Source organism: Sycon ciliatum, chromosome 9 (genome assembly GCF_964019385.1).
Source record: "Sycon ciliatum chromosome 9, ocSycCili1.1, whole genome shotgun sequence".
Lineage (NCBI taxonomy): Eukaryota > Metazoa > Porifera > Calcarea > Leucosolenida > Sycettidae > Sycon > Sycon ciliatum.
This window is the reverse complement of record NC_088651.1, coordinates 7249218-7276649: the sequence shown is the minus strand read 5'-3', so window position 1 is coordinate 7276649 and position 27432 is coordinate 7249218. Positions and strand designations below refer to the sequence as shown.

At 47.8% G+C, this 27432-nt stretch overlaps 1 protein-coding gene across 2 annotated transcripts; it reads right to left on the bottom strand.

Moving 5' to 3' along the window:
* Window positions 1-363: 363 nt before the first annotated feature.
* Window positions 364-27386, bottom strand: LOC135824837 (SH3 domain-binding protein 5-like). 2 transcript variants are annotated; one of them, XM_065337557.1, is made up of 10 exons: window positions 27066-27386; window positions 13056-13118; window positions 12129-12257; window positions 11443-11598; window positions 8128-8258; window positions 7722-7764; window positions 6518-6945; window positions 4075-4204; window positions 3244-3327; window positions 364-1679 (listed from the first exon to the last, which is right to left on the bottom strand). In XM_065337557.1, the coding sequence occupies exons 1-10, from the start codon at window positions 27105-27107 to the stop codon at window positions 1500-1502; spliced, it is 1386 nt and encodes a 461-aa protein (XP_065193629.1). In that variant the 5' UTR covers window positions 27108-27386; the 3' UTR covers window positions 364-1499. The 2 variants fall into 2 exon arrangements, with proteins under 2 accessions (XP_065193629.1, XP_065193630.1); XM_065337558.1 differs by lacking the exon at window positions 3244-3327.
* Between the last annotated feature and the right edge of the window lie 46 nt (window positions 27387-27432).

The window sequence follows — 27432 nt, the reverse complement described above, 5'->3', positions numbered from 1 at the left end:
CAGTACAACAATACACCTTCAAGCAGCCGAGACAACACAATCTGGCATAAGTATACCCAACCAAACTAGCTGGCACACACACACACACACACACACACACACACACACACACACACACACACACACACACACACTTGCTCACTGCCATCAATTGGTCACGCGGGTCTTCCCAGGAGAGGGGAGGGAGAGATGCAGAAGCAATCCTGGAAAGATGAAACAGTTGGCTAATGAACCGCCCAACGACTGACACCCTTGGAAATGATCACACTTATGGGCTCAGCACCCCTCAGTAAGTGGACGAGGCCAATGTGGCGAAAAAAGGACTGACGCCATCAGGGTATCCATCCCCACCAACACCATTGATTACGCGTACACAAGACTTTTAATCTAGCCATAACATAAACTAAAAACGGTATAGCAGGTGAAAAGCGCACACTCACACTCGAATAAACTATCATTTTAAACAAACAAAACAGCGAGGAGTAAAAGTAAACTAAATCAGACACGACCAAACGTCGCATACAGGACGATGTAGTAAAAGGGCAGGCAAAGCACGCCAGCTGAAACAGGTACTGTAAGCATGAAACACTGTCAAAGAGCAACATGGAAATACGTATATTACAGGTAGCAGGTATATTACAGGTAATACACATGCGGCATGCTGTAAAAGTACGACACAAGAAAATTATTATGTTGAAAGTGATCAGAGCGACGATCACAACAGTCTGCTTTGCGAAAGCTGAGCATTTGGTCCTGCTCTAGTCTTTGCTCGTCTGTTTGCAGTGGCTGGTCGGCATGGGCAGCACAATAAGACTGATCTTTCAAGTGAGCGAAGGTCACATAGAAGTGGCTGAGTAAACCTGGAAGAATACACGTATGCCAAGCCTGGCTACGAGATGGAGAGGTAGATAGCGGTGTGCAAGAAGGACATCTGGCGACGCACTATGGCCACGTTGTCGCGTTCATTGGCAATTGGAAAATGTAACGTGGCATATAGCGCGTACCATCGCCAACCAACCAGCCCCTCTCGCAGGCAACACGGTATGGGAGTCGACTTGCCAACCCAACGGCCATCTACGTGTGACCTGACCAGAGCGAATGGCACTGTATACGGCAAGGTTGTTTTAGTACTAGCGTGTCCCAGGCAAACACGGCAGGTATGAAGCACAGCAGTGCCAAGTGCACGAGAGTGCAACACACACGCTGTGTGCATAGGTCAACACTGAGTGGACACTGCCGTGAGAGTCACCTTGCGTATTCAACATCATGTTAGCTGCTGGACTAGGCTGTAGAAAATGATGTTGCTTGTACATCATCCCTACAAAGCTTGTCCATTACCTGGCTATCCGTGTTGGTGTTACCGCTGCTCCTCTTGCTGCTGCTGTTGCTGTCACTGCTGTTGATGCCATTGGTATTGCAGCAACGAGCTACGGCATGTTGGAATGGCGCTCTATCATAGTATGGCTTTCAACATGGACTCTGGCACGTGTGTGCCTCTCTCACAGTGTGGCTTTCAACATGGACACTGCCTCGTCGATGGAAGACACCGAGCCTGACTGGTGCGAGCACACGGACGACGCTTCCTCATCGACGACCTTGGCACTGGCGCTATCCGTGCTTGTGCGTGCCAGAGCTGATAGAAGGCTGTGCTTTGCCGCATCCGACTCGCCACGTGCCAGCTGCAGTATGAGCAAAGAATGCCACATTCAGAACAGCAAGGACAACAAGCATGAGAGCAATGCATACAGCACAGGAGAGAAGGGCAAGTTTTGCTGTAACACTGATGGCAGGAGTAAACATAACACACACTTTCTCTCCTGCAGAAGCCCCATCCATAGCCATGTAGCCACACAAGCGCCAGTACTGTACTTCAGGAGTAGTTCCAATAGAGAGGTTCCGGGGTACGATTTTCCGTGCCAAAATCCGTGTGGGCGCTACGGATTTTTTCCAGGCGAGCTCCATACGATTTTTCGGCACGGAGAATCCGTGTGGACTGGCTTTCACACGAACCATGTTTCGTATGGAGATTTTGCGTCATCGGGTGCAGAAAGATTTTTCGCGTACAAATTTGGTACGAGAAACATGGGTTTTCCGCGGGAAGTTTTGATTTCGGTACAAATTTTCAAAATAAAAAGGCATAGCGCGGGAATGTGACGTGTTTGTGATCGTAACCTAGGCAATGACGGCAAACACATAAGTTCCGTACTCCGGAACGTTTCACTGCTCGAAAACGATGTATAAAAAATCCGTAGCGCCTCTACGGATTTTGGCACGAAAAATCGTACTCCGGAACCTCCCTACTGCAGTGTTGATAAGCAGTAGTTCCAGCATCAACTCTATAGTTCATACACTGCACAGTACAGCTCATGTGTGCCCATCAAATGCGAATCATGTTCTCGAATAAAGATCAGCGTTTGAATATTCGAATGCTTGAATGCTACGTTTTTTCGGTCGAATGTTCTTTCCATCAAAAATTAAAATATTTGAATGTTTGAACATTTCTTCCAGCACTACTGATCGGCTTATAGTACTCCGGCACGGAGTAACACCCGTGCTAGGAAAAATGCCCCCGCACTTTGCATAAAAAAGGATTTTTGTCCATACACACTCACAGCTGCCACATTCATCTACAGCTACCATTCTCAGATACACTGCATAAGTTCACACCACACACGTTATGCATAACCGCGAGCTGCTGCATTCTCACGCTCCTCATCATATTATTCCAGCTTCGTAACTGGTTGTTTTAGTGATTCTTACTATGTGACGATGTTCCACTGATGATAGTCACGAGAAAACGTTCTGGAGTTGTTTCATTTTAATTGTTTTATGCATGGTTAAGAGTGCACAATTAGTTTTATTCATTGCTATCTCACTAAGCGAGTGTATGTCTTATCAGGGAATGTACAGTCCTGCTCAATGAAATCCAGTCGCGTCACTCAAGTTTGTGCCCTGCACCATCTCGCAGCCCAGTGTTCGCAGGTCTAGGGCTGCGCAACACCCAGTGGCGCGTACTTGAGCAACGCTGTGACTGGATTTCATTGAGTAGCAGCACTGTACTAGGTGAGTTCCACTGTATCTCAGTATGGCCAGTGGGGACAACGAAAGCCATGGTAGCTATGCACAAGGACAAACAGAGGACGGGCGAGGGCGGGGGAGAAGAGAGGCTACACAGGATAGAAACGGGAGGAGGATCAATGGGGGTGGGTTCACGGAAGCTAGAGTGTCAGCTCAAAAACTCACCCCTTTTCTTGTGGGTAGAGAGTAGCGTCTCAAGGCACTTGCTATGGGTGACAGCGCTGCTGAAACGTCTTGACAACCACCCAGCTGTGATATGATATGGATTGAGGGGAGTGGATGCATGGATATGAGGGGTGCAACTTGACTTTTTTCATGCTCGAAAATGAAAATGAAAATAAATTGTTGACAGGAGTAGAATCAGTCAATTCAACAAACATTTAATGGCAAGTCTGCACAATTTTGGTTCAGTTCAAGTCTTCTTTTCTGTCTCATGTTAACACAGCTCCTACCCTCCCCTGTGCTTACTGACGAGAGCATGACTAAATCCTCCTATTGGAGAATATCCCCCCCCCCCCACACCCAGCGGCCATTAACTCGGAAAAACACGTGCACATATACAGCAGTGGCAACTGAAGTCCGACTCCGGGAGGTGCGCTCGCACAGCACGCTAACGCAGCACACTCGCACAGCACGCTCGCACAGCACGCTCCCACAGCACGCTCACACAGTACGTTCGCACAGCACACTCACACAGTCCTTTTCATCCAAGAAGTTCTCAGACCAAATGCTGGATGACAGACAACGATTTGTCCAGCTTTTCAATACATGCTATGGCCCATGGACAAAACCTTCAATTGAACAAACTCCCTGTCTCGGAAGTTGAACGAAATTATTCATCGACTACATTTCTGTTTGTACAGTATGCAATGACAAGATTGTGCTGATACAAGGTTCAATCAACGCAGCTAACTTTCACAACTAGTAACAAGTGCTCGAGACCAAGGCTGAAAGGGCCACACAACCATTCCCTCTGTACACTGCATACTCACTCACCTTGGGAGAATAGTCCTTGGCATCTGGACCCATCAGCTGACACGCATCAACACTGAACGTTTTCATTAGCACTCTTCTCTTCTCCGCTTCAGAGTACTCGACGGTCACCGGCAGATCTAGACTTTGTAATCTGAACAAAGATGACCAGGTGTACGCACACCCACACACCCGCCCACACACATACCACACATAGACCCAGCAATGGCCAGTGGAAGAGAGGGACATAGAGGATCAGCCAAAAAACAAAGTAACACACTATTCACAAGGCCGACGTGATACAGACCACTATGGCAATGGCTTCGAAGCGACATCACGTCGTTGACAACTTCGTAGCAAGTGGGTACAAACAACCATTGCGCCCCCCCCCCCCCCAGCACGCGGGGTTTTGCAGTGAACATTTCAAGTGCTTGGACATGTCCAGATTATAGTTGATACCTCACGCAAAGTACCCAGGTATCCTTTCTCCTCTCGGGACACGAGTCCGCTGCACACGTCCTCCTATCTGCAGTGCAGGAAGAGCAGGGACTTGCACGAACTTACAATTACCAAATTGTGCAAGTCCTGCACTTTGTACTTGGTCCGCCAAGTTGAAATTGGCGCTTACCTTCACTCTTGTCTCAAAAAGAAAATACAATGATTTGAAGCATGCCACGATCAGAAAACACTACCGGTAACTTCAGCTCAGTTGTACGCACTACGCCACTTCCCGCCTCAGATACGCACCAAATAATGATGTCATCACGGAATTCCGCCGTGATACACGCCCATAGAAGAAAAAGCCCCGAGCTGCACACTCTGGGTTTCATATGCCCTTGATAATAGCAGAAACCATAGCAACTTCAACAGCTTGCAAGGCTAAATAATTGACCACCACTCCTCTCACTTCAGCTTGGGCTACACCACACAGCTTTTTGAAGTATTTTTTTTCTTTCTTTCTGGTCCGTGACAGACTATTTGAATATAAGCCTAGCACCGACATCGGCTTCTACAGGAATAAGCCCGGCTTTATATATATAATATGTACAGGATATTGACCAAGACGAGGCCTATATTTCCCATATAGACCGAAGTCGAGGTCAATATCCTATTTATCATGATTCAGTGAGGGCTGCATCCCACCCGCCTGTGTGGACTCACAGGAAGTGTGAGTTACGAAGTCTGAAGAAAATGTTGAACAGTCTTTGCTGGGATGACGACTACACCATAGCTCAGTGGTTAGAGCATCGCTAGCTACAAGCGAGGGTCCCTGGTTCGAGTCCTGGTGGTGACAGTCAATTTTTTCTTCAGACTTTTCCCGTTTGTCTCTTTCCCTCAGACTAGTGAAGATTATCATGATTCCTTTGCCATAACCCCAAAAGTTGAACCTTTAGGAGCTATTTTAACCTTTTTAGTATAGCATTTGTACTATAGTGTACATAGGATGTTGCCTATTTTGGGTACAAGACTGTAAGAACAACAGAGTTCAGCATCTGCAGCACAGTGGCTGGGTGGTATAAGGGGTTGCTTGAGATTTGTACTGTTGTGAGTTCGAATCCTGCTTGTTCTCTTCCTTTGTCTTCTTTCTTTCAATTTTTCTTTTTGAAGTGGAGAGAAAAATTCTAAGTCCCTCCAAAGTCGAAAGATTACAATGCCTAAAGCTGTGTTCACAACTGGCGCGTGGACGCGGTACGCTTGCGGTTCATGCGCCCCCAAACGCGCGCTCAGCCTTTCACAAAAAACAGCAATCCGAGTCGTATTTAGCACCTTCGAGTACTAATTTTTTGACCCCGCCAGTCAAAGTGACTGGCATGTACGCTGATACGCGCCTGATACGCGCTGAAAATTCCAACATGTTGGAAGTTCCATTTCGGCGCGTTTCCGTACGCATGGCGCCCCAAAAGCCAGCAAATATACGCACAAACGCGTGGTTTCACGCGTACACGCGCCAGTTGTGAACACAGCTTTAGTGGTCGATACAAGCGGTCGATATAAGCGGTCGATATTGCGGCGATATGGGTAATATAGGACCAGTCAAGGATCACGAGAATTAGTGGAGGTCGATATAGAAGAGTGATAAACAACATTACGAGATATGCAGCTGGCACATAGACAGACAGGCAACCAGAAAAACAGACAGACAGACGGCCATACGCACGCACACACACACACACACCATCGGACGCCCATCGCCGGAGGCGATGATAGCGATGCTACAGCAGAAGCCATAGCAGCTTGTGCTGGGATTGCACCATTCAACAGCTTGCAAGGCTGAAGAATTGACCGCCACTATTCAGCCTGGTCTACACCACACAGCTATGAAGTGGCTTTTTCTGGCCAGTGAATCCCTGTTTTTTGGTCTTTTTTTCACACCCACACACACCCACACCCACACACCCACCCACACACACACAGACACACGCACCCACACCCACAACCACACACTGATACACAGACTGTATCCTACCTGCCCAATGCCATGGGATCGATAGCGGACACGGTCCAGCGACTCCGAAGTGTTTTCTTCGGTAAACGCTGTGCTGCGGCGGATACGGGTGCGGATGAGCAATGGTGGTCGCGATCACATTCAGCCGTGTCTGCCACAGACGTTGTGCCCACTGAGTTGACACTATGATGAGGGCGTATTCCGCTGGCTTTGTTTAGACTGATGTCGGGCGTGGTGTCAGGCGCCGTCTGACACCCTCGTTGCTCTGGTCGGCAGTCGAACTCGCTGTCCGTGCCGGAGGTGGGAGCAGATGGCATGGCGTCGCCCAGGGCACTTCGCACTTTGTGGATCTCATTGGATATGGTCTCCAGAGCGGCTAGCGCATCACTGTACGTTTGTTTGGACTGCGCCAGGCTGGCGGTGATGGTACCAAGCTGGGCCTTCTTATCCTAAACATGCACAGGAATGATAAGAAAATTTAATGTGATGAGCCACCAGGACTATTAAAGAACAAAGCACAAGTTGTAATGCACCACTAGCAGCACACCAGTGCAGAAAGCAGGTTATCGTCTCAGGGCACAAAAGCAAAATGCACCCTTTTCTGCTTTGAAACTTGTGCCACTGTAGAGATGGGGAGGGGTGACTTATTGGAACGGCAGCTACAAAATAAATATTGAGAACTGGCTCAAATTCACTTTCTGTCTTAGTACAGCGAAACCTGTCTAAACAACTAATCGAGGGACCGTAAAAGTGGTCACCTTGGCCAGCTCATCCCCTTGTCCAGGTTTAGTGCATGCCATGACCACAGTCACTTCATAATGGGATACGGTAACAGTTGAAAGTCAGTTAGTATGACGAGTCTAAAATTTAAGGAGGCTCCCACCTAAAGGAGTGCAGGCTCGCAAGCGGCATTGTTTGTCTGGGCTGCGGTGTGATCAGCAGGTCAAGACCGTGGTCGCAATTACGAGTTACATAGACCACTGATCACAGAGAAATTCCAAATCCGGGGTTGAAACGCACATAATCTCTAGTACTTTGCACTTGTGTCGTCTCCCTACAGTTGTCAATGCAACAACTCTTGGTCTTGTGTGCAATGCCTTTGCTGTTTCACTCTAGTACATCAAAGAAAGGAAATATATTCACTGGGACGTTTTTTTTTCTTCAAAATAAAGCTCCACGCCAATGTATAGAGACAGAAAACTTTGTAAAGTCACTTCAAATTTACCTCCAGTGTCCGACACATCTTTTCGTATACTTGAAAATATGGCCTGAACGAGATCACAGTGCACAGGCACAAACACATTGACATATACACAGTACATCATCAATCTTGACCATATAAGCAAAAAGGCACACACTTGGCCGTCCTCGCATGGGTACCAGCGGAACAAGAGAGCTTGTATAAACGTTTGCATGTGGTTGTATCAGCTGGCTGTGGGAATCAAGACCACCCCTTGTCTGAGGTGTTTGTATCACAGAATAAAATACTGAACTAGGACTTGACTGGAAACAATTATTCAGATTGAGAGCATGTGCCCTGATCATAAAGATATCCATGGTCGGTAGATTCCCACTTTAGGAGCGTCATCAGCTTGTGCATGCTACATACCGGTAGTTCCCAGGCTACTTACTCAGACTTGGCGATATGACGAGCGTTGTCTCGCTTCAAGCGCTGCAGTTGCTCGTTGAGGTTAGCGACCTTCAAGTACTTCTCACTGTGTGATACCTTGGAAGCAGCTAGCTGTTCGGATATTGTACCCACCTAGCCCGCAAGAACAAACATTAGCAGTGGTGACAGCAGCAACAGCAACACCAACAGCAGCAGCAGCAACAGCAGCATTGTCGAAAGAAATATAGTGAGCGCGCTCATACCACCACAACAATGGAACAATATTGAAGGATTTGAACGTCGTTTTCATGTGATAATCGTCAGAAATCGTCATCACACTGAGAGTTGGACTACAAAGGAAAGATATTTATGGTATCATAAAGTGAACATTAGATGATCCTTGAAGGGTGGTGGCGTTCCTACGGATGCGGAAAACTCGGCCTCTATATAGAGAAACCGAGTCTCACGCGAACCGTGAAATATATAGTAGATCTAACACTAATACAAGAAACACTAGTATTCTAAAGCTAGCACTATTGAAGGCGTGATTACATGAGCAGCGAGCAGTGTGAAAGTATGTGTAGATTGGAGAAGTGCAGGTGAGAAAGGTACCTGTATGTGAGTGGGTATGCGGGTGTTGGTATGTTAAGTGAAGAGTGTGAGTGCTGCAACGAATTCTTTTTGTTTTCATTATCTGGATTACGAGTACGAATAAACATTGTTTCTAATACGGAAAGTAGACGAAAACTACTACTTCCTCCGCGTCATCGAAATTGTCGCAGTTTGACTAGTGACTTGTCACTTGTTACTGACAACTCCATAAGCTAAGCCATTCAAAACTTATTACACAGGATGATAGTCTGAAGACTAGAGTAACGTTCCAGGACAGTTGGACTGAAAATTTTCATGCAGAGATGAAGTCCTCGTCGTCGCTGATGTCAATGGACGCAAAAATATCGTTCCGAAATATTTCAAGGAAGGTTGAAAGTTGGTCGCGCCTCATCTCAAACGCTTTGACTTTCTCCACAGGACAAGAGCTGCTATGCTTGTCGTTTGCTAGCTCTGGATGATTTCTACTTCACCACAAACGAAGCCTAGTAAGAATACACGATCGTTGCGAGGTCGGTTGATTACCGTCGGCGGAATCACCTCGATCTTGAAATGAACTTTTTTTAGCCGTGGCATGCCCATTTATTTTTGCTGTTTGGTCACAGCTCATGCAGCTCAGGTAAGAGTACTATCGCGTCCAGCGCGCCCTGCTTTTCAGCATCACTGGTATACCATGGTACGGCACCTGCGCGTGCATCACTAGCACTACGTGTAGAGTCTACACGGCTCTTGCAGGTACAATCGTGTTCTGAGTGCCTCAGCCAGAGCGACAAATTTTATCGCTGTTGCAGGCATTTAGTTTTCTGACCCCTCGATGTTTCTCCAAGCGCTGCCACTTGTTCCACGAAGTCATTCTCACCCCAGCTAAGGTAAAACAGTGATGAGGCTTGAGTGAATGGCCATAAGCACGAGAAATGTGCAGGCTGCAACGCCTGACTGATCTCCGCGAGTCGAAATTACCATCGCAGCGACATCAGCGAAGAAATTGCGTCTAGTTCAAAAATTCCAGCTTCCAATAACAGAAAATAGAACTTTACCGTCACCCTATACTGATGACTATCGCCTATGTCCAATTCCTTGCCTCTGGTACGAGTGCTGGTGAGTAAATACCCCGTTTTATATCAAAAGTCAAACTGCGACAATTTCGATGACGCGGAGGAAGTAGCATAGCACACCACACTGAAGCACGAATCATCGTACAACTGCAAACACTGGGGATTGGACACCAAATGCTTGACTACGCTCACATACACTCACATACACCACTCACATACATGTACGTTTCTCAGCTGCACTTCTCCAATCTACACATGCTTTCACACTGGTCGCTGCTCACGTAATCACGCCTTCAATAGTGCTAGCTTTAGAATATTAGCGTTTCCTGTGTTAGTTTTAGATAGGGGTGTCAACGGGTAGTAGGGTACCCGTGCTACCCGTAATTTGATCGGGTAGTAGGGTAGCAATTTGCTCCTGAGAACCCGATCGGGTAGTTGGAGTACAGTGTTTTTGCAACGGTGCATGTAAACCGCACGGATACGTGCTTCCTGTACACTTTCGATGTAGCGCAAGTGCACACTCACAGTACAAACTGTGTCAAAAATACCCAAAAGGGTACCCGTGCTACCCGGATAAAAATGTCCGAACCCGTTACCTGACCAAACCCCTACCCGTTGCAGCCCTAGTTTTAGAACTAATAATGTTCACTTTATGATACCATAAATATATTTCCTTTGTAGTCCAACTGTCAGTGTGATGACGATTTCTGATGATTACCACATGAAAACGATGTTCAAATCCTTCAATATTGTTCCATTGTTCCGTGGTGGTATGAGTGCGCTCACTATATTTCTTTCCATATTAGGTTTCTTGTCTCCACGCCGACTTTTTAAATATGACATTGTAGTCGCAATTTGTTACTGACATTTTGAGAGAATCCGATGGTTCATAACAAGCGCGGTGTAGAGAAGCCATAGAAGAGCAGAAATACCTTTGCCAGCCAGGAACGCACAAATAGTCCAACACTACAGTGATCCTCAATGAAATCTGATGGAGTGCGTCGAGTCTGCGCTAGTGCACATCTCAGCGATCCCAGGTCTAGGGATACAAAGCGCCCAGTGGTTGCAGTGACACACTTGGTTGGATTTCATGGAGCAGGACTGAAATTGGATTTCATTGAGCAGCACTGAAAATGGATTTCTTTGAGCAGCACTGAAATTGGATTTCTTTTGAGCAGCACTGAAATTGGATTCCTTTGAGCAGCACTGAAATTGGATTCCTTTGAGCAGCACTGAAATTGGATTTCTTTGAGCAGCACTGAAATTGGATTTCTTTGAGCAGCATTGAAATTGGATTTCTTTGAGCAGCACTGAAATTGGATTTCTTTTGAGCAGCACTGAAATTGGATTTCTTTGAGCAGCACTGAAATTGGATTTCTTTGAGCAGCACTGATATTCCCACCAGTCATGCTTGGTCATGGTAGACAGTGTCAGTGCAGAAGTTCAAAACAGTTTTGATTTCTGGTGTACTTAGTGCGGTGCCATGGATGTTATACAACATCAAAACGGGATCATGACCCCTCGGGTAAGTTTTTGTGATTTTGATTCTAAAATTTCCGAGCCTTCATTGTCGGATTTTAGTCCAGTTCTCTGTATTCTTCTCCCCTCGCCCATTTCCATCGAACGAAAAGAAAAAGTTGGAAAACGCTGGATAAGCAGTGTCCTTTACTTACCTTGGATCTGGAGATCTCGACCATAATCTTGCAGGTCTCACTCGTTGGTGACGACTCTCGCTTTTCTTCGGATGCTCGCAACATCTCTTCGGCGGCATTGAATCCAACAATGAGCTTTTCGTAGTCTTGTGTACATACACATAGCTCAGCTTGTGCCTGGGAGAAAATGAGTGTGAGAGTGGGGAGAGAGAGAGAGAGAGAGAGAGAGAGAGAGAGAGAGAGAGAGAGAGAGAGAGAGAGAGAAAGAGGGTAGAGGATACAGCTGATGAAACTTAAAACCCCTCAATGAGAAAGCATCAACAGCCTTGGGCTATCAACGCCCCTTGCTGCAAGAGTGAGAGTCAAATTTGTTTATTCCCTGTAGCTATGCAAAAGACGTTACGGATGGTAACGTCTGGTGCCAATCAAGGTCCACAATGCTTCACTGCGTATCTATGTGCGCGCCGTGCATGTTCGCATGTCACGTGACAGGGAGCAAAGGGCCAGAGTCGCGCCAGGTGCGTGTGGTCCTTCATCTGTTACACAGCTAGGTCTTTTTCTTTCCTTGCCGTGGTGGGTCTCCATTCTCTATGTATCCATTACAATCACTTTGAAAGGAAATCACGGCGACTGGATCTGGATATACTCTTCAATACACCATGCAACAAACTTTAGAAAGTTCTTCAGTGGACTTTAGTTAGCCTCACCTTGTCAAGTTTCGTTTTCAGTTGATAATACGGTCTTGCTCTCTCCACGGCAACACCAAGCTTCTTCTGATATGCTGCAAGCTGGCTGCCTGCTTGCCGGGACAGGTCGACAAATGCTTTCTGGATGGACTGCAGATTAAGAGAGAGAGAGAGAGAGAGAGAGAGAGAGAGAGAGAGAGAGAGAGAGAGAGAGAGAGAGATGGATAGAGAGAGAGAGAGAGAGAGAGAGAGAGAGAGAGAGAGAGAGAGAGTGAGTGAGTGAGTGAGAGAGATAGACGGAGAGGGAGATGGAGATGAAGGGAGATAGAGAAGAAAAGAGTAGAGAAAAGAAGAAAACACAGATATACAATACCATCAGAGTTGCATGTGTCCAATACTTGGCCAACGTGTCCAGCACCTTCGATTACAATACACAGTGTACAGTCGACTCCACTTATAACGAACTCGCCTGTAGCAAATTTCGTGATATAGAGAACCGGTGTCCATGTCCCAGTTCGAACCCCCAGTGTAAGTGCATGTCTGTTATAACGAACTTTGGCTATAAAGAACTACAGTCCATTTCAAAACTATAGACGTGTACCTAGGCAAAAACCGTTATGCCAGCATCTATACCACATAAAATCTGTGATCACTTTGTGCATAATTTTTTCCAAATTGGGCGTCTGTTATCCAATCGTTTAGAAACTATAATTATGAGAGTAATTGTGGAGCGGACCTGAGCAATATTCCGAAAACTATTCTCAAAACGCTCCAGCCAAATTTGAAATATTTCAAAAACCCTACGCGTCTATAGTTTTGAAATGGACTGTAATTCCCCTGCACACTGGTGCTCGTTATATCAGGAGTCGACTGTACTTGTACTTGGACACGGTACGGCTGTCCTCGTGACGTGTGTTGCATGACAATGAACACAAGTTGGAGTCTTACCTCAAGCTCCTTTTCAAACTTATTGATGTCCGACGAAGATGAGTTCAGCCGCTCTAATTCTTGCTGCAAGGAAAAGACAAGACCGCACCAACAACAATGATGAAAGCGATTGTATGATACCAGGCACAAATGCAGCAGCAATACAAATGTGACCCTCAACAGTGTCATGACATTCACATGTACGAGTTTAGTGTGTAGTACTCGGTACATACTGAGCCCTGTGTCTTTCTCTTGAGTCTTGTCTCCATAATATGTACTGCATGCATTCACGTTACGCGCTTATCAGTTGGACCCTGAGTTCATGTCTGCTATCCCATGTCTTCTCTATTTCTGTTTGCTTCCACGTGGTACACACAACAATTCCAGCACGGTCATGGTCATCACAAATCCACTGGAGGAATTATGTACGACTGTGGTGCGTACGGACCAGGAGTGATACCCCCCACATCACGTTGAGGATGCAGAAATAACCTTTGGTGATGATTACATGGTACTCTCTTAGAGTGCATCAAGAAGCTTTTTCTGCCTCCTTTTTTATTTTATTGTTCTGCTCAAAAGCATGCATGGCAGTAAAGACTGATGACCCCCCCCCCCCCCACACACACACACCATGCTGCGTACGTACTGTGTACAGCTGCGCATGTGTGGGTCCAACATCGTATTCGATACACACACTGAAGTCGCTCCACAGGCAGAAATTTTGACAGGGGGCGGATATTACAGAGGTGGCGGATCAACGGTACTTTGTCACATATCTCACCAAGAGTACATGAACCCCAAGGGTGTACATCTATACAGTGCTGCGACGGCAGAACTTTACATCACATGACATGCCTCAAAACTTACAAAAGACTATGCTGGAAAACAGTGCAAAGTGACCAGCAGAGAGTTAACCCAAAGCAGGATAAAGCCTAGTTCACATTCGACGGGGCGCGACGGAACGCGACGTAAGGATCGACGGGAAGCGACGGGACGGTCTGACGGCGTCCAATGTTAAGCCTAGTTCACATTCGACGGAACGCTGACGGTACATGACGTAAGGGCCTGTCGGGAAGGCTGGGGTGAGCTGTAAAATCTTGTACGATTCGTACGACACGACATGCTGCAGTCGTGGCGTCGTTCAACAGCGAACGGCGACAGTCATAAGGCACGGTCCGTGGGGTGACTTTTGGACCTAATTTCTTGTTTTTCGGGACTTCTTTTCAATTATTTCTCCTTCAATGAAACGGAATCAAATTCACAATACCAGGTTTTCATGAAGACCACAAAAGTAGCTTCGAAAGGTGTGCCATTCAAATAATAGCTCCAGGAAATGATATAACAGTTCGTCTGTCACGCTCCTGAGCTATCCCTAAATACCATATGTGACATCAGACCTTATCTTGCTAAAATTCAACTCAAGTCATGTTAGGCCAAGTAAAAAAAAAAGCTAGATGATCGTCCCCGTCCGCCCCAGTTTTTGTCAGCGCCCCAAGAAATATTTTATTTTTTAAATCGTGAGTTTTACTATATGGACCACATACTACTAGTATATCACAACGTCAGTATCGATCTGCTGAAGAAAGAAAAAGAAAAAAAGAAAAAAAAAGAAAAAAAGAGAAAAAAAACCTTGATGTTGTTGTGTACACTGTGTGCATGAGAGGGTAAAAAGTAAAAAAATAAAAATAAAATCCTCCCGCCCTCCCCGATTTTTCCAAAAAAAAGGACGATCATCTAGTAATTTTTTTTACTCGGCCTTAGCTATTCTGCGAGTTATCATGGAGGGGGGGGGGGGGGGCGGTGTTCGAAATGCGAAAAATGTCCAAGTACAAATCGGGAGTAGTCGGCGCACGACGCCGTCTCCTGTTCACACTCAAAATGCAGCTGTTTTGTACGCTTGCGTCCCCGTCTACGCTAGGCTACGGTATGAAAAGTTGGATCGATCCAACTCTTCCCGTCGCTTCCCGATCTGTACGGCAGTACGGTTGCGTTCCCGTTCCTGGTGTTCACATTGGATGCCGTCAGACTGTCCCGTCGCTCCTTACGTCGCGTCCCGTCACGCCCCGTCGAATGTGAACTAGGCTTTAAATGGGGTTGCATACAACCCTGTACCCATCAGGTACAGGGTGCAAATCATGTGTACGGGTTTGTCACGTGATGTGACGTTCTGGCGTCGCAGACCCCATAAACTGGATTTGCATACTCCTGGGGGTTACTGTATTTTCTCTAATAAGAGCCCGGGGTTCTTATTATTCCAGGGACAGCTCTACCTGCGCTACTATTAGAGACTGTGCTATTATTGGAGAGCGTGCTTTTTATTTTTTCAATGCTCCACTGTCAAGCCAACTCCAGCCTAAATGGGCATATCAACACTGACCATATCAAGACTGATTTTCTCAACCCTAAACTCAGGAATAGTTTCAAAAACTGGTGTGTCACAATAGCATGGGCGCCAGGAAGGAAGTGATGGACCGAAACCCCGAAACCCCCCCCCCCTTACAAATATGTGCTTGGCGTGCTGTACTGCTATTTTATACGCAGACAATATACTTGTTGCATGCTCCAATTGTGACACACGCTACTACATGTATTAGAGACTGTGCTCTTACTATTTCAAACAACCCGCAACCCGGGTCATTATTGGAGACTGGGCTATTATCGGAGACCTCGGCTTTCATTAGAGAAAATACGGTATGTAGAGGCGACGGTTTCAAATAGGACATAGGTTGCAAACCGGAACGGACTCAATATTCACTTTCTCTCTTGGTATTTTGATTAGAAAACATATGTCACATTGAGACTACGATGTGTTAAACTCCGAGCCAAAATTTCATGGTTCTGTGATGACCAGAAGCGCCATATCAAGCAGGTGAGTTTTGACGTGTTGCTTCGCACTGCGACTTGAGTTTTACGACTTTCGAAAAATCAACTTCTTGTCGCAGGTTGTTTTTTAAACAGCAGCTCGCCTCTTGCCAATAAAGCATCGCATACCAATCAAAACTAATGGAAGCACACACAAGGCTTATTGTTACTCTGTACTGGCAGTCGTGGAGCGATAGCAATTACCTAATTTCAGAACTCAGAGCGAATTTGACGTGCACTCTAAAACCTTTCCGGTTCGGAGCCACCTCTGATTTGAAGCGAAAAATTGGGCAACTTGGAGGCAATGGGTCAACACAAGACTACATAACCCCCCCCCCCCCCCCCAGAGTGTGCAACTCCCACATACCCTGCAGTCCCGACAGAATTTCAAGTTGACGTCATTATTTATGACGCAATGCTCCTTGCACCAGTGATTTACAACATGTGTACGGGTGTCAACGCATCACACGTTTTTCCTTGCAATAATTTGTACAGGATCGATCGGCTTCGGTCAACCACAGGTTCCGGATTCGTCTGATAATCCGTGTATTGCATCATCAAAATGACGTCAACTTGAAATTCTGTCGGGACAGCACCCATAGTGGAGTTGCACACTCTGGGGGTTATGTACTCTTGGTCAACACAAAGGAGTGGCTCAGTTCGATTGACTCTGGCCTCAGAGCAAACTTCAACATGCCAGTTTCCTTCCACAAACATATTTCAAGTGAACAATCAATGCTGATGATCGGTTTGGGTCTATACAAATTTGGCTGTCAAGCCGTTCTGGTATCGAACCGTCGCCTCTACTCTTGATCTTAACCCGCATCCCCGAAAAATGACCTGTTGGTAGCTCCACTCGTATTCGCAATCTTGAAACGATTATGTTACAAGAATGATCAGCGGAACAGATCCTTTGCATCAGTTGAGGAAATATCAGGATAAGTCTACCAGTCACGAGGATGAAGTATGGGTTCTATAGTCCATTCATCGGAAACTGTCCTGCTGGCTTTTGAAAGTCGGATTTGGGCCGAATTGAGGATCAAAAACCCACTTTAGATCTCAAAAATCTGGGTTTAGGATCTGTTTCTCCCTACATTTTGCAATGGCATTCCTGTCCTAATTTTGTAAAACCTGGCTGAATTTCTTTTTCCCTATTCTTGGACTTTTCTGGCCTCAAATGTGGCAAGGAGTAATTGCATGGTTCACACAATGCAGGATGTACTGTTGTTTTCACGATATCTACAACTACTAGTATGTGAGAGAGACACCAAAAAGTTAGGGTGCCAGTTTCCAATGAATGGACTGTAGTACCTGCGATTACCGGGGTGAGCAGTTCACATGCCACTTTTCCTCAAAAGTGTACGGGATCGGTGCCAGGGCATGCCAGGGAATTGAACATTGATCAACTCTCCCAGTACCAGCCACCAGTGATTTACCATAATGTACTATTTACACCATGGTCCGACGAAGGCAACTCAGCCGTCCAGCAGGAAAAGGCACATTGAACCAATCAATAGTACAGTGTTTCAGAAAATCACACAGGAGCTCATACAACATCTTGCCTGGCAGATGCAGGGCTTGTTAGTACTGCCTGGACTGGGCTCTGGGGCTTGGTGCAGAATGTTGGTTTGTTATCGCAAGTCTTCGTATCGTCTCTACACCGCCTTCGCCAACTTCACACAATGCTACGCTCTGAGGATATCCTGAGCACCTAGCAATGATTACTGCAGATCCATTGGACGCCCTGGTGTGTGTGTGTGTGTCCGATTGCCGTAGGTGAGGTGTATCGCCCAGTGGCGTATCCAGAGGGGGGGGGGGGGGGGCACCAGCCCTTTGTGATAAGAAAGACTTGGACAAAGAACCAATACATGTGAACTATTTGAAGTAAGTAAGTTCTTGATACAAAGTATTCGTAACCTCCAATCATGACTTTGTAGCTTTGTTTGAGCACAATTATAATAAGGGCCGCGATCAGCTAAAACATGTCTCTGGGGTTTTGTAAAAAAGTTGAGAAATGACGAAATGAAAAATGTTTTGGCGAGCGCCTTCAAGCTGCACTTCATTCATGAACCGGTGGCGATCATCTTCTCAAATTTTGTTCAAACACTTGTTTGGCAGAATAGTTCAAGTAGCTGGCGAGCAAAGACTGGCAATGTTCGTATCTAGTGACACTAGAGCAGCTTGCAGGGCCAGACGATCGCTGTGCATGGCCCAGGTTTGGTCAGGTCTCAGCAAGTCCGTGGCGGCGGGTCTGCAGAGCGACGATGACAATTGTTGGGATCTCAGTGATGTTGATGTCGACAGCGAAGCTGAATCGCCCCCGTCGTCCCCAGTAGCAAAGAGGCACAAGTTGCGGGCGAGTACATTAGGCGGTGAACTGCCTTATGAGACGTTACGTGCCGTTCAGCTCTCATGCGTAGTCTGACGCAGTCTCGGAAGCGCAAGTGACGATCAAAAGTGTCACTGCCAGAATCGAAAGAGTATGCAAGTGCAACACTGAAAGAGTATGCAAGTGCAACACTGAAAGAGTATGCAAGTGCAACACTGCCCACAGTATTGTGGTGCTTTCCAGGAAGAACTTGATCCATGGCTTGGAACTGATGTCGTTGACATGCTCAAGTCTGTGTCAACATCGTTATTTGTTTATTTTTTTACTAGAGCCACGTAAACCCGTCATGTGTGAGCCATGAATAAGGGGAGTGGTGGCGTGGTCTGGGATGCTCTGCCGACCTTGGGTCTCGGCTTCATCACAACCAGGCGCGCCAATAGCAGAGAGAAAGAAAGAGAGAGAGAGAGAGAGAGAGAGAGAGAGAGAGAGAGAGAGAGAGAGAGAGAGAGAGAGAGAGAGAGAGAGAGAGAGAGAGAGAGAGAGAGAGAGAGAGAGAGAGAGAGAGAGAGAGAGAGAGAGAGAGAGAGAGAGAGAGAGAGAGAGAGAGAGAGAGAGAGAGAGAGAGAGCGGGGCAGGGTTGGGGAGCAAGAGAGGGGGAGAGAACTAAATATAGTATAATTAATAATAATGCGTAAGGGGTGCACATTCAGATCCAGAGAAAAGGATAAGCAGGGCACAAGGCGTATGGCAATATGCAGCAGTGTGTAGGCAGATGTGTATACATATTGCAGAGTGTCAGTGGCCCAGTGCCATTGCTGAGCACGGAGGTGCCGGAAGACAGACACTTTGAAACTTTGCAGCCGTTTCCAGTCAGATGGCTGGTTGAGGACGGCGGGTGGTAGGGCATTCCATACAGGAACAGCACAGGCGGGGAAGGCTCTACGACAACTTTCCCGGCTGTTGACAGGTAGCCCTGTCTCAAGCTGGTAGTTATGCATGTCGAGACGGACGAGAGAGAAACGAGTGGGTCGAACATGGGCTGGTCGGGGGGCTTGAGAGGGAGGCAAGAGCTGACGAAGTGGGCTGGTAGGATTGGAGCACAGTAGCTTGTAAATGTAGGTGCAAGCGCCGGACAGACAAGCTTTGCAGCATTGCGCCGGGGCCAATCAAGTGGAGGGCTGAGCACTGCGTCTGGTCAAGTCGCTGCAAGTGCCAATCTGCTGCACCCATCCAGACCAATGGGCAGTACTCCATTACAAACCCACGGTACACTATAGCTCGGCTGCGAGAATCCAGGAGCGACGAGGCCTTCCGCAGGAGCCCGAGACGCTGGCGTGCTCTGATGGCGACGGTACGGAGGTGGTTGCGGTGGGAAAGTTGGCTGTCCAAGGTCACCCCAAGAAGCTTGAGGTTACTCTCTCCATTCAGGGGGACACCCGCAAACTGTACTGCTGGGAGGTCCCAGGCGGGGCGGTGATGGTCAATAGTCATGGCCTGGGACTTGGCTGGCTCGAACGCAATTCTCCAGCTGGTGCCCCAATTCACAAGGGCATCGAGGGCATTTTGCAGGACTGTCGAGCTGTGGTCAATGGTATCCATGGTGGACAGGCACTGAAACAGCGTTGTGCCGTCAGCGTAAGCGGCTAGACCTACACCTGTTGGAAGGTGGTCATCGGCATCGTTCGTGTAGAGCAGGAACAGTGTCGGTCCCAACAAGCTACCTTGCGGAACTCCGGCTGTGATGCGGTGTGGGCTGGACGACTGCCCACCAACGACGACACTCAGGCGCCTGTCCAGCAGGTAGTCCCTCAACCATGCAAGGAGCATGCCGGATACACCGTACTGCTGGGCTTTGTGGATCACACCTGGGTGGGAGACTCGATCGAACGCGCCAGCGATATCCACAGCAACAACCCCCACAGCTCCGCCCCCTGCAGCCACGGTACTCCAACGATGGTGTAGTAGGGTAAGGAGGTCCTGCATTCCCAGTCCGGAGCGGACGCCGTACTGGTTAGGGGTGAGGATGCGCTGGCGCTCAAGGAATCCCATAAGGCTACGATTGATGATAGCTTCCATGACGTTTGACAGTATTGGCAGCAGGGATATGGGCCGGTAGTTCTTTGTTGCGGACTTCGAACCCTTCTTGTGTATAGGTACTACTGAGGCAAGCTTCCACAGTGACGGTTGCCGGCCTTGGCGGAATGCTTTGCTGAAAAGCTGGGCCACAGGCCTGCACAGTTCCTCACAGCACTGCTTCAACACTCGTCCTGGTACAGCATCCGAGCCAGTGGCTTTGGACGGGACAATCTTCCTCAGTTCACGGCATACCGTTCGTGGCCTAAAGTGGATGGTACTCGGACAAGCATCAGATCGCGGGCGAACATACGGGAGGTCGCTGGCATCAAGGTCATCACCAAGGCTGCATTTCGCTGAAAAATAGCGGGCAAAGCTCTCTGCTTTGTCCTTACTGGTGGTGAGCTCCGTGCCGTTTTCCTCCTTGAGGGTAGGGATATCATGGCTACGCCCACACCCACCGGCACGCTTGACAGTAGACCACCATTCACGACTGGATAAACCACCTGCCGCGAGCCTTCGACGGATGGCTGCTGCATGGGTATCCTCAGCTCTCTTAACCCTTTCCGGGTTTACGACGAGTATACTCGTCATGCAGACCCCATCGCGTCTGGGCAATGACGAGTATACTCGCGCTATACTTTTTTACAGTCCACGTACCGTACGCACGGATAGATCACTGTACAAACAGCCATAACTCTGGAACGGATTATTGCATCGCAAAGTTCTATAGCTCATTGGAACGGTCTTGGAAAGGGCTTTCCAGAGGTGTTTTCGGTGTGGCGATAGCTCAACAAATGATCGAGCGGCGATAAATTGAACGCGCGATTTCGATCTGAACATTTTTCTTACTTTCTGTCTGGCGATATTTTTGCGACTTTCAAGTCATTCAAGGGGATTTCCCAATGATGTGTGAAAGGCAGCATGACGTATGAGTACATCATTTGAATCGCTTGAATCTCACGAGCTAGATGCAGTTTGAATCGTAGTTCTACGTTGAGTATGAGCCCCAAACCGAAGGAAATAGTTGAGCGTGGTCTTGATGCCAAACTGGCGCACGGTAGGGACACTGTTGGCGAGGCTAGGGGCGTCCTTGAGGTGCTGTATGCTCTGAAAGTACGAGGAAGATGACGAGCAGGAAAGGAGCTTTCCAGTAAGCCATAATTTGTGAAAATCCGTTGAGAAACAAAAATGTTGTGACAATTTGTTTGTTGCTATCTCCACAATTGTACTGATGCACTGAATTTCAGTGCCTAGACGTAGTAAATGCACTGTGACCCTGAAAGGGTTAAGGCATGCTGAGGCAGTGGCTGTGGCTTGGGTGTAAGCCAGTTGGAGTTGTGCATCTGCTGGACGCAAACGGAGTCGCTTCCATGCATTTCGCTTCCTCTTGGTGGCTTCGGTGCACTCTGGTGTCCACCACACTGGGTCGGTACTGTGCAGCTTGAGGCTCTTGGACGGGATGAACGTTGCCATGCTCTCAGAGATCTTGCCAGTCAGCCGCTCGCATGACAGGTCAATGTTGACAGTGATGATAGAGGACCAATCTGTTTGCCGGAAGAAGTGCTTCAAACGTGGCCAGTCAGCCAAATTATAGCGCCACACGCACCTCGAGGTTGGAGGCTCCCGGTGTGGTGGGGCACGCAGGAAGTCGGTAATCACACTGGCATGGTCAGATCGGCCGAGAGGTGGGTGCACAGTAGACACGACCGGGGTGTCAAAGTCAGAAAGGACCAGGTCCAGGGTGTTATTACCCCTGGTTGGCTCAAGCACGTGTTGGGTGAGGTGATGAGCAGCACTGAGCTCCTCCATTGCTTCGCCAGCAGGTGTTGTCTTTGTGCTATGAAGCCAGTCGGTGTTGTGGACGTTGAAGTCTCCAGCAAGGATCAACTGGGTACCATGACATCGGGCAGTATCGAGAGTACGATCAAGGTACTCCATGAGGCTGGTGTCACCCTCCGGAGCACTACCAGGCATGTACAGGGCAGCAAAAACAGCTGTTCGGCCACATCGCAGACGGACGGTGAACCATATGATCTCCTGGGTGTCACAGGGAACCATGTCAAGCTCAATAGCCGCTAGGTCGTTGCGCACCCAGACAACGACACCACCTCCTTGAGCCGTCCTATCCAACCGCATTGGAGGGCCATAGCCAGGGATTGCAGTCTCGGCTTGTGACATTTTTTCCACCGTGAGCTTGGTTTCGGTAACGATAGCGATGTCGGGAGAGTGGAGTGCGTGAGCATGGAGAAAGTCACCAAATTTGGAGGCTATGCCAAAGGCAAAGGCGTTCGTTAGGTACAGTTGGTCGTGCTGGTCATTCCGAGTTGATAGATGATCCCTTTTTGTTGTTGCTTGCAGTATCTGCGCTGCTGCTTTTGTTGGTACCTGCGCTTTGCAGTGGATTGGGGAGGGATGGGGATGTGTCTGGCTTGTCAGCTGGTGGGCAGCCAGGCTGAGCTGACCCTGGTGCCGTCTTGTGAGTGTCGGATGTGTGGAAGGTCTACCTCCTGCAGTAAAGTGGCCTTGGCCAGAAGTTGGCAGCCAGCAGGATATGCAGGGAGCTGGCATTCACAAACGCTCTTGCAGACATGCAGCCGCTAGCATTGACATGCATGCTACAGGTGTGGAGCACTACTGGTGTGTCGGAGTTGACGGCCCTGCTACGCAAATCAACAAATTCGCGTAACCGGTCTTCAGTTGTCTCCCTGCTGAGGTTATCAACATACACGACAGCTCTCTTCGCTACGTGGGGCTCATCTGCAATGAGTTTCCATGCATCGTCGGAGATGGGCTGCAACGCCTTTGTGCTCTTGTTGCGCTTTCGTCTCCGTGGCTGCTGAAAACCGTCATCCGCGTCACTCTCGCTCACGCTGTCCACATTGTGGCCAGGACTGGCCGCTGGGCGAGCATCATTTTCGAGTTCAGTACGGGGCGCATCGGATGCTGGAATTTGGTTCAGCGCGCTGCTGTAGCTGGTAGATCTACTCGTACTCAAACTCATGCTACACTGCCTGCAGGCTGTGCGGGGGTCAGTACGGGTACGGTCACAGTTCGTAGTACATCCTGGCTGGCATGGCCTCGGAGCTTTTGCCGCGGCAATGGCGGATTCTTTGAGAGAAGCTACCTCCTCCTTCAGCTCAGATACTTGTCTGGATAGCTCATCGAACCTATTGTTCAGGCGATCCTCGCGACCGGCGGCCTCGGAGACAAGTGCGGCCAGACTTTTTAGCACTGTCAATACATCCGACTCGATACTAGGCAGGGAGCCCAACATTTTCGTCTAAGATTCAGTCAAGGCTGATACACGAGAGTTAGTTCTCGTGGTAGCTCCAGGCATGTCAAGTTTCCGACACTACTCTACTTCTAATCACTGATCTAGTCTACTTCCAGTCCGGCCTGATGCCAGCTGGGCTGCAAGTTCCTTTGTATTGTGCTCCTCCTCAAAAGCCACTAAGTTTGTCTGTGTGTCAGACTGTGCGAAAACTGTCATTCTTATTTCAAAGTATATAATATTTTGAAAGCGGTGTTTGGGGCACTTTTAGACTACATGTACTTTGGTGCCCTGTACCACCTTCAAGAGGTCAAATAAGGTCCCAAAAAACTGTTTTCTGGAGGAAAACAAAATTTGAAAATGTTCACTCAAGACATGTTAGGGAGGTTTCGCTCTACGTAATTACGTATGAAAATCCGATGTCGTACGCGCCGGGGAGCGAGGGCAACTTTCATACGTAAATCTCTCTACGGATTTCCGTAGGAAAGCTCTTTCCTACGTTGGGTCCTCCGTAGGACTTTTTGAAATATTTTTCACATTTTCCGCATTTGTCCATGGCAACATTCAAGCCGCGCGAAACACAAGGTACACACACCGTACACCACGTGCAAAATATCATGGAAAACGCGGTTTCGGTTCATGGTGCATGCGGTGGGCGCATGCAGCCAACGCGTCTCCAAAGCAACAACGCATGTTGAGCAGTCGTGGAGAAATCACGTAGAGCGAAACCCACCAGCTCTGATTTTTACGTATGAAATTTCCGTGCAGTTCATACGTTATTTTCATACGTAATTCCGTAGAGTGAAACCTCCCTGTTTTAGCTGGTTGTGGCCCATAATATTATGTGTTGGGTAGTGCCTTTGCTGTTTGCGTTATGCAGAGCTCACTGACTTGTCAGTTTGAGCACTCTGGCAAGGTACGTTCGGGCTTGGTTTAAATCTAGCTTTGGAAAATTCATTTTTCATTGCTATCAGGTTCCGCCTCATTTCCTCTGTGCTGCGCTGATGAGTCCACAAAGGACGAAACAGTTCTGTCTGCAGATTGAGTAATAGTATTGTTTGTTCACCTGTAAATCACCATTCGATGTAGGTTCACTGATGACCATCGAAAGAAAAACATTTACGAATCACATTTTATACATTTTTACATTTCATGATTGCTACATGGTATTCTGTTGGCATCATTTGTTCTATTTATCGCATTGCTAAAACTCATCTCCGAAGCGCCACAATGACAATAAAAATGCTGAAAATCGGAAGTTATATCTTGGCTTGTGATGGGAAGTTTCACTTGCTAAAAATGCATGTATCTGGCATTTGACAGCAGGAATGCACAAATGTAGAGCCACACCCCCCCCCCCTCTTCACCACAATCCTGGATACGCCACTGTCGCAGTATGCATACCGTACTCGCGTGATTAGAGCCCTCTCTTGAATAGTGCCCAATCTCGAATAGTGCCCCAGTCTCTAAGAGCCAGTGAAAAAATAAAGCCCTCTCTTGAATAGTGCCCCCCCCCCTCCCATGGGCTTGTGCAAGTTTGATGTTCTTTTGCTAATGTTCTTGTCCATGTCACTGCACTGGTGGTTTCAGGGTCCAAATCGCAGTTCTTGTTGCCCTTTCTGTTGAGTCGTGCTAGTTTACAGTAGACTTTAGACCCTGTTTTTCTTTGCCTTCTTTGTTTTTATGCTAGATGAAGTACATGTACCAGCATTGCAAAAATAGTGCCCTCTCTTGAATAGTGCCCCATCTGTGTTGGACATTGAAAAATAGCGCCCCAGGGGCACTAATCGCGCGAGTACGCAGTGGCGGATCCAGGATCCGAAACAAGGGGGGGGGGGCACACTACAGGCTCAATGGAACAAGTTTACTTTTACAATGACTTTTGTGATACTCGAACATGTTAATGTATGGGCACTATTGGTATAATATAACAATCAGCAATTGTACCAACCAAACGGAAAAAGACCTGTTTTATGATGTTGCAAAGTACGACTCTCACTCTCACCAAGAGTACATAACCCCCCAGAGTGTGCAACTCCCACATACCCTGCTGTCCCGACAGAATTTCAAGTTGACGTCATTATTTATGACGCAATGCTCCTTGCACCAGTGATTTACAACATGTGTACGGGTGTCAACGCATCACACGTTTTTCTTTGCAATAATTTGTACAGGATCGATCTGCTTCGGTCAACCACAGGTTCCGGATTCGTCTGGTAATCCGTGTACCACTTGTGCGCATTGCATCATCAAAATGACGTCAACTTGAAATTCTGTCGGGACAGCACCCATAGTGGAGTTGCACACTCTGGGGGGTTATGTACTCTTGCTCTCACCGACAACTGGAGACTCGGTGATAACTTGTTGGTTCGAACTGTCATCGTCCTCCATCACTTCCAGTTCAACTGCATTCTGACAATCCATGTCCTCGGCTGACGACGCTGCGATCTGCTCCGTGGGGGGACTGGACTCTACGACATTTACAACATCCTCACGAGCGGCACATCCACTAGCAGCTGTCCTAGCTTCCTTCGCAGGTGGCAGCGAATCAAACAAGGTAAGTTGCTTCCTTCTCTTCATTTTCGAACTGCTGTAAAACAACAACGAGGTTCTGGAACGCCAAGGCAAGTGAAGTTTTCAAGGCAAGGGCAGGAAAATCTACGCATTGCCATGCGAAGTTTTGGACTGTGTACTTGCACTTGTACCGTCTTTGTTTTCGTACTACGAGTACAGTGCAGTACTAGACCAAAACCGTAGTTCAGGTGCGCACGGATCGCGGATCGCGGAATACAGATCGACGCGACGAGAGTTGACAGTTCACAAGTTCAGTACACGCGTACCGCGTATCGATCTACGGACCCGGTGAACCAGTGCATGAATGTGTACAGTGCATGCAGTACAGCGACTGCGCCTTGTCATCTACACAGGAAGTGCGCGCGAGCTCGGTTTCGATCGAGATCAGTAAAAAAAAGTCGGTCGGCGCTTCTGAAGGGGGGGGGGCACGTGCCCCCTTCGCCCCCCTCTAAATCCGCCACTGGTACGGTAGGTGTGCTGTCTGCGAAATAGGCAGGAGCCCATGCCCATCAACAGTTATTGGCGCAAGCTGCTGTGGAAGGTATCTTGCGTGTGGATGCAAGCATCACTTTCGATTCTCTGAACAGGAAGGCGGCCCTGCACGATGCACAATACATCTGCCCTGTCATGTTATTGAATTATCGAAGGTGGGTTGTATTCTGTGAAGTGTAAGCATATGGATGTTGGATAGCTAGGTGGTCCGATATCGAAGCCACTTGTGACTACGACTTTGACAGTATGTGAGCGAACAAATACTTGATAAAGTACGCATTGTGTACATATACAGTTGTCAGTACTGAGTACCAACCATTGATTGATTGCAAAGGAGTGTGTAAACTGAACATCTCCCATGACGAAGTCCACCGCACTTCATTCGTTAACCTTTGCGACTGCTTTCACGCAACCACAAGTCACTTACCTCTATTCTGGGGTCCAGCTCCTCCTCGCCCGCGTCTGACATCTTCGAAGCCTTTCCAGACCCCTACCTGCTATTTCTAAGCCAATTCCAACTACTAAAAAAATGATAATGCTATTTTAGAACAGCACGACTGCACTGCCAGGTCTACGGGATTCAATCGTACTTAGAAATGTCCCTTCCTACGATTCTCCGCGACAAAGCCTACTAGATAATGTGGGACAGCAGTACCGCAAACATCACATCCAAATCAACAATGAGAAGTTACTTTTCAAATATCCGTCTCCTTCCGGGCAAAAGGAACAACACGAAAAAACATAACAATCTTGCACCCAACGCAAATCTCGAAAACACATGGGCACGAAAATGT

What these genes read in the sequence shown, in the direction of transcription:
- LOC135824837 (XM_065337557.1), bottom strand. Translation starts at nt 27,107, where the DNA reads ATGTCAGACGCGGGCGAGGAGGAGCTGGACCCCAGAATAGAG. An exon ending in AGCTGGACCCCAGAATAGAG is followed by an intron (nt 13,119 to 27,065) that starts GTAAGTGACTTG and finishes TTTTCCTTGCAG; the next exon opens with CAAGAATTAGAGCGGCTGAA. An exon ending in CGTCATATCGCCAAGTCTGA is followed by an intron (nt 7,765 to 8,127) that starts GTAAGTAGCCTG and finishes GATCTCGTTCAG; the next exon opens with GCCATATTTTCAAGTATACG.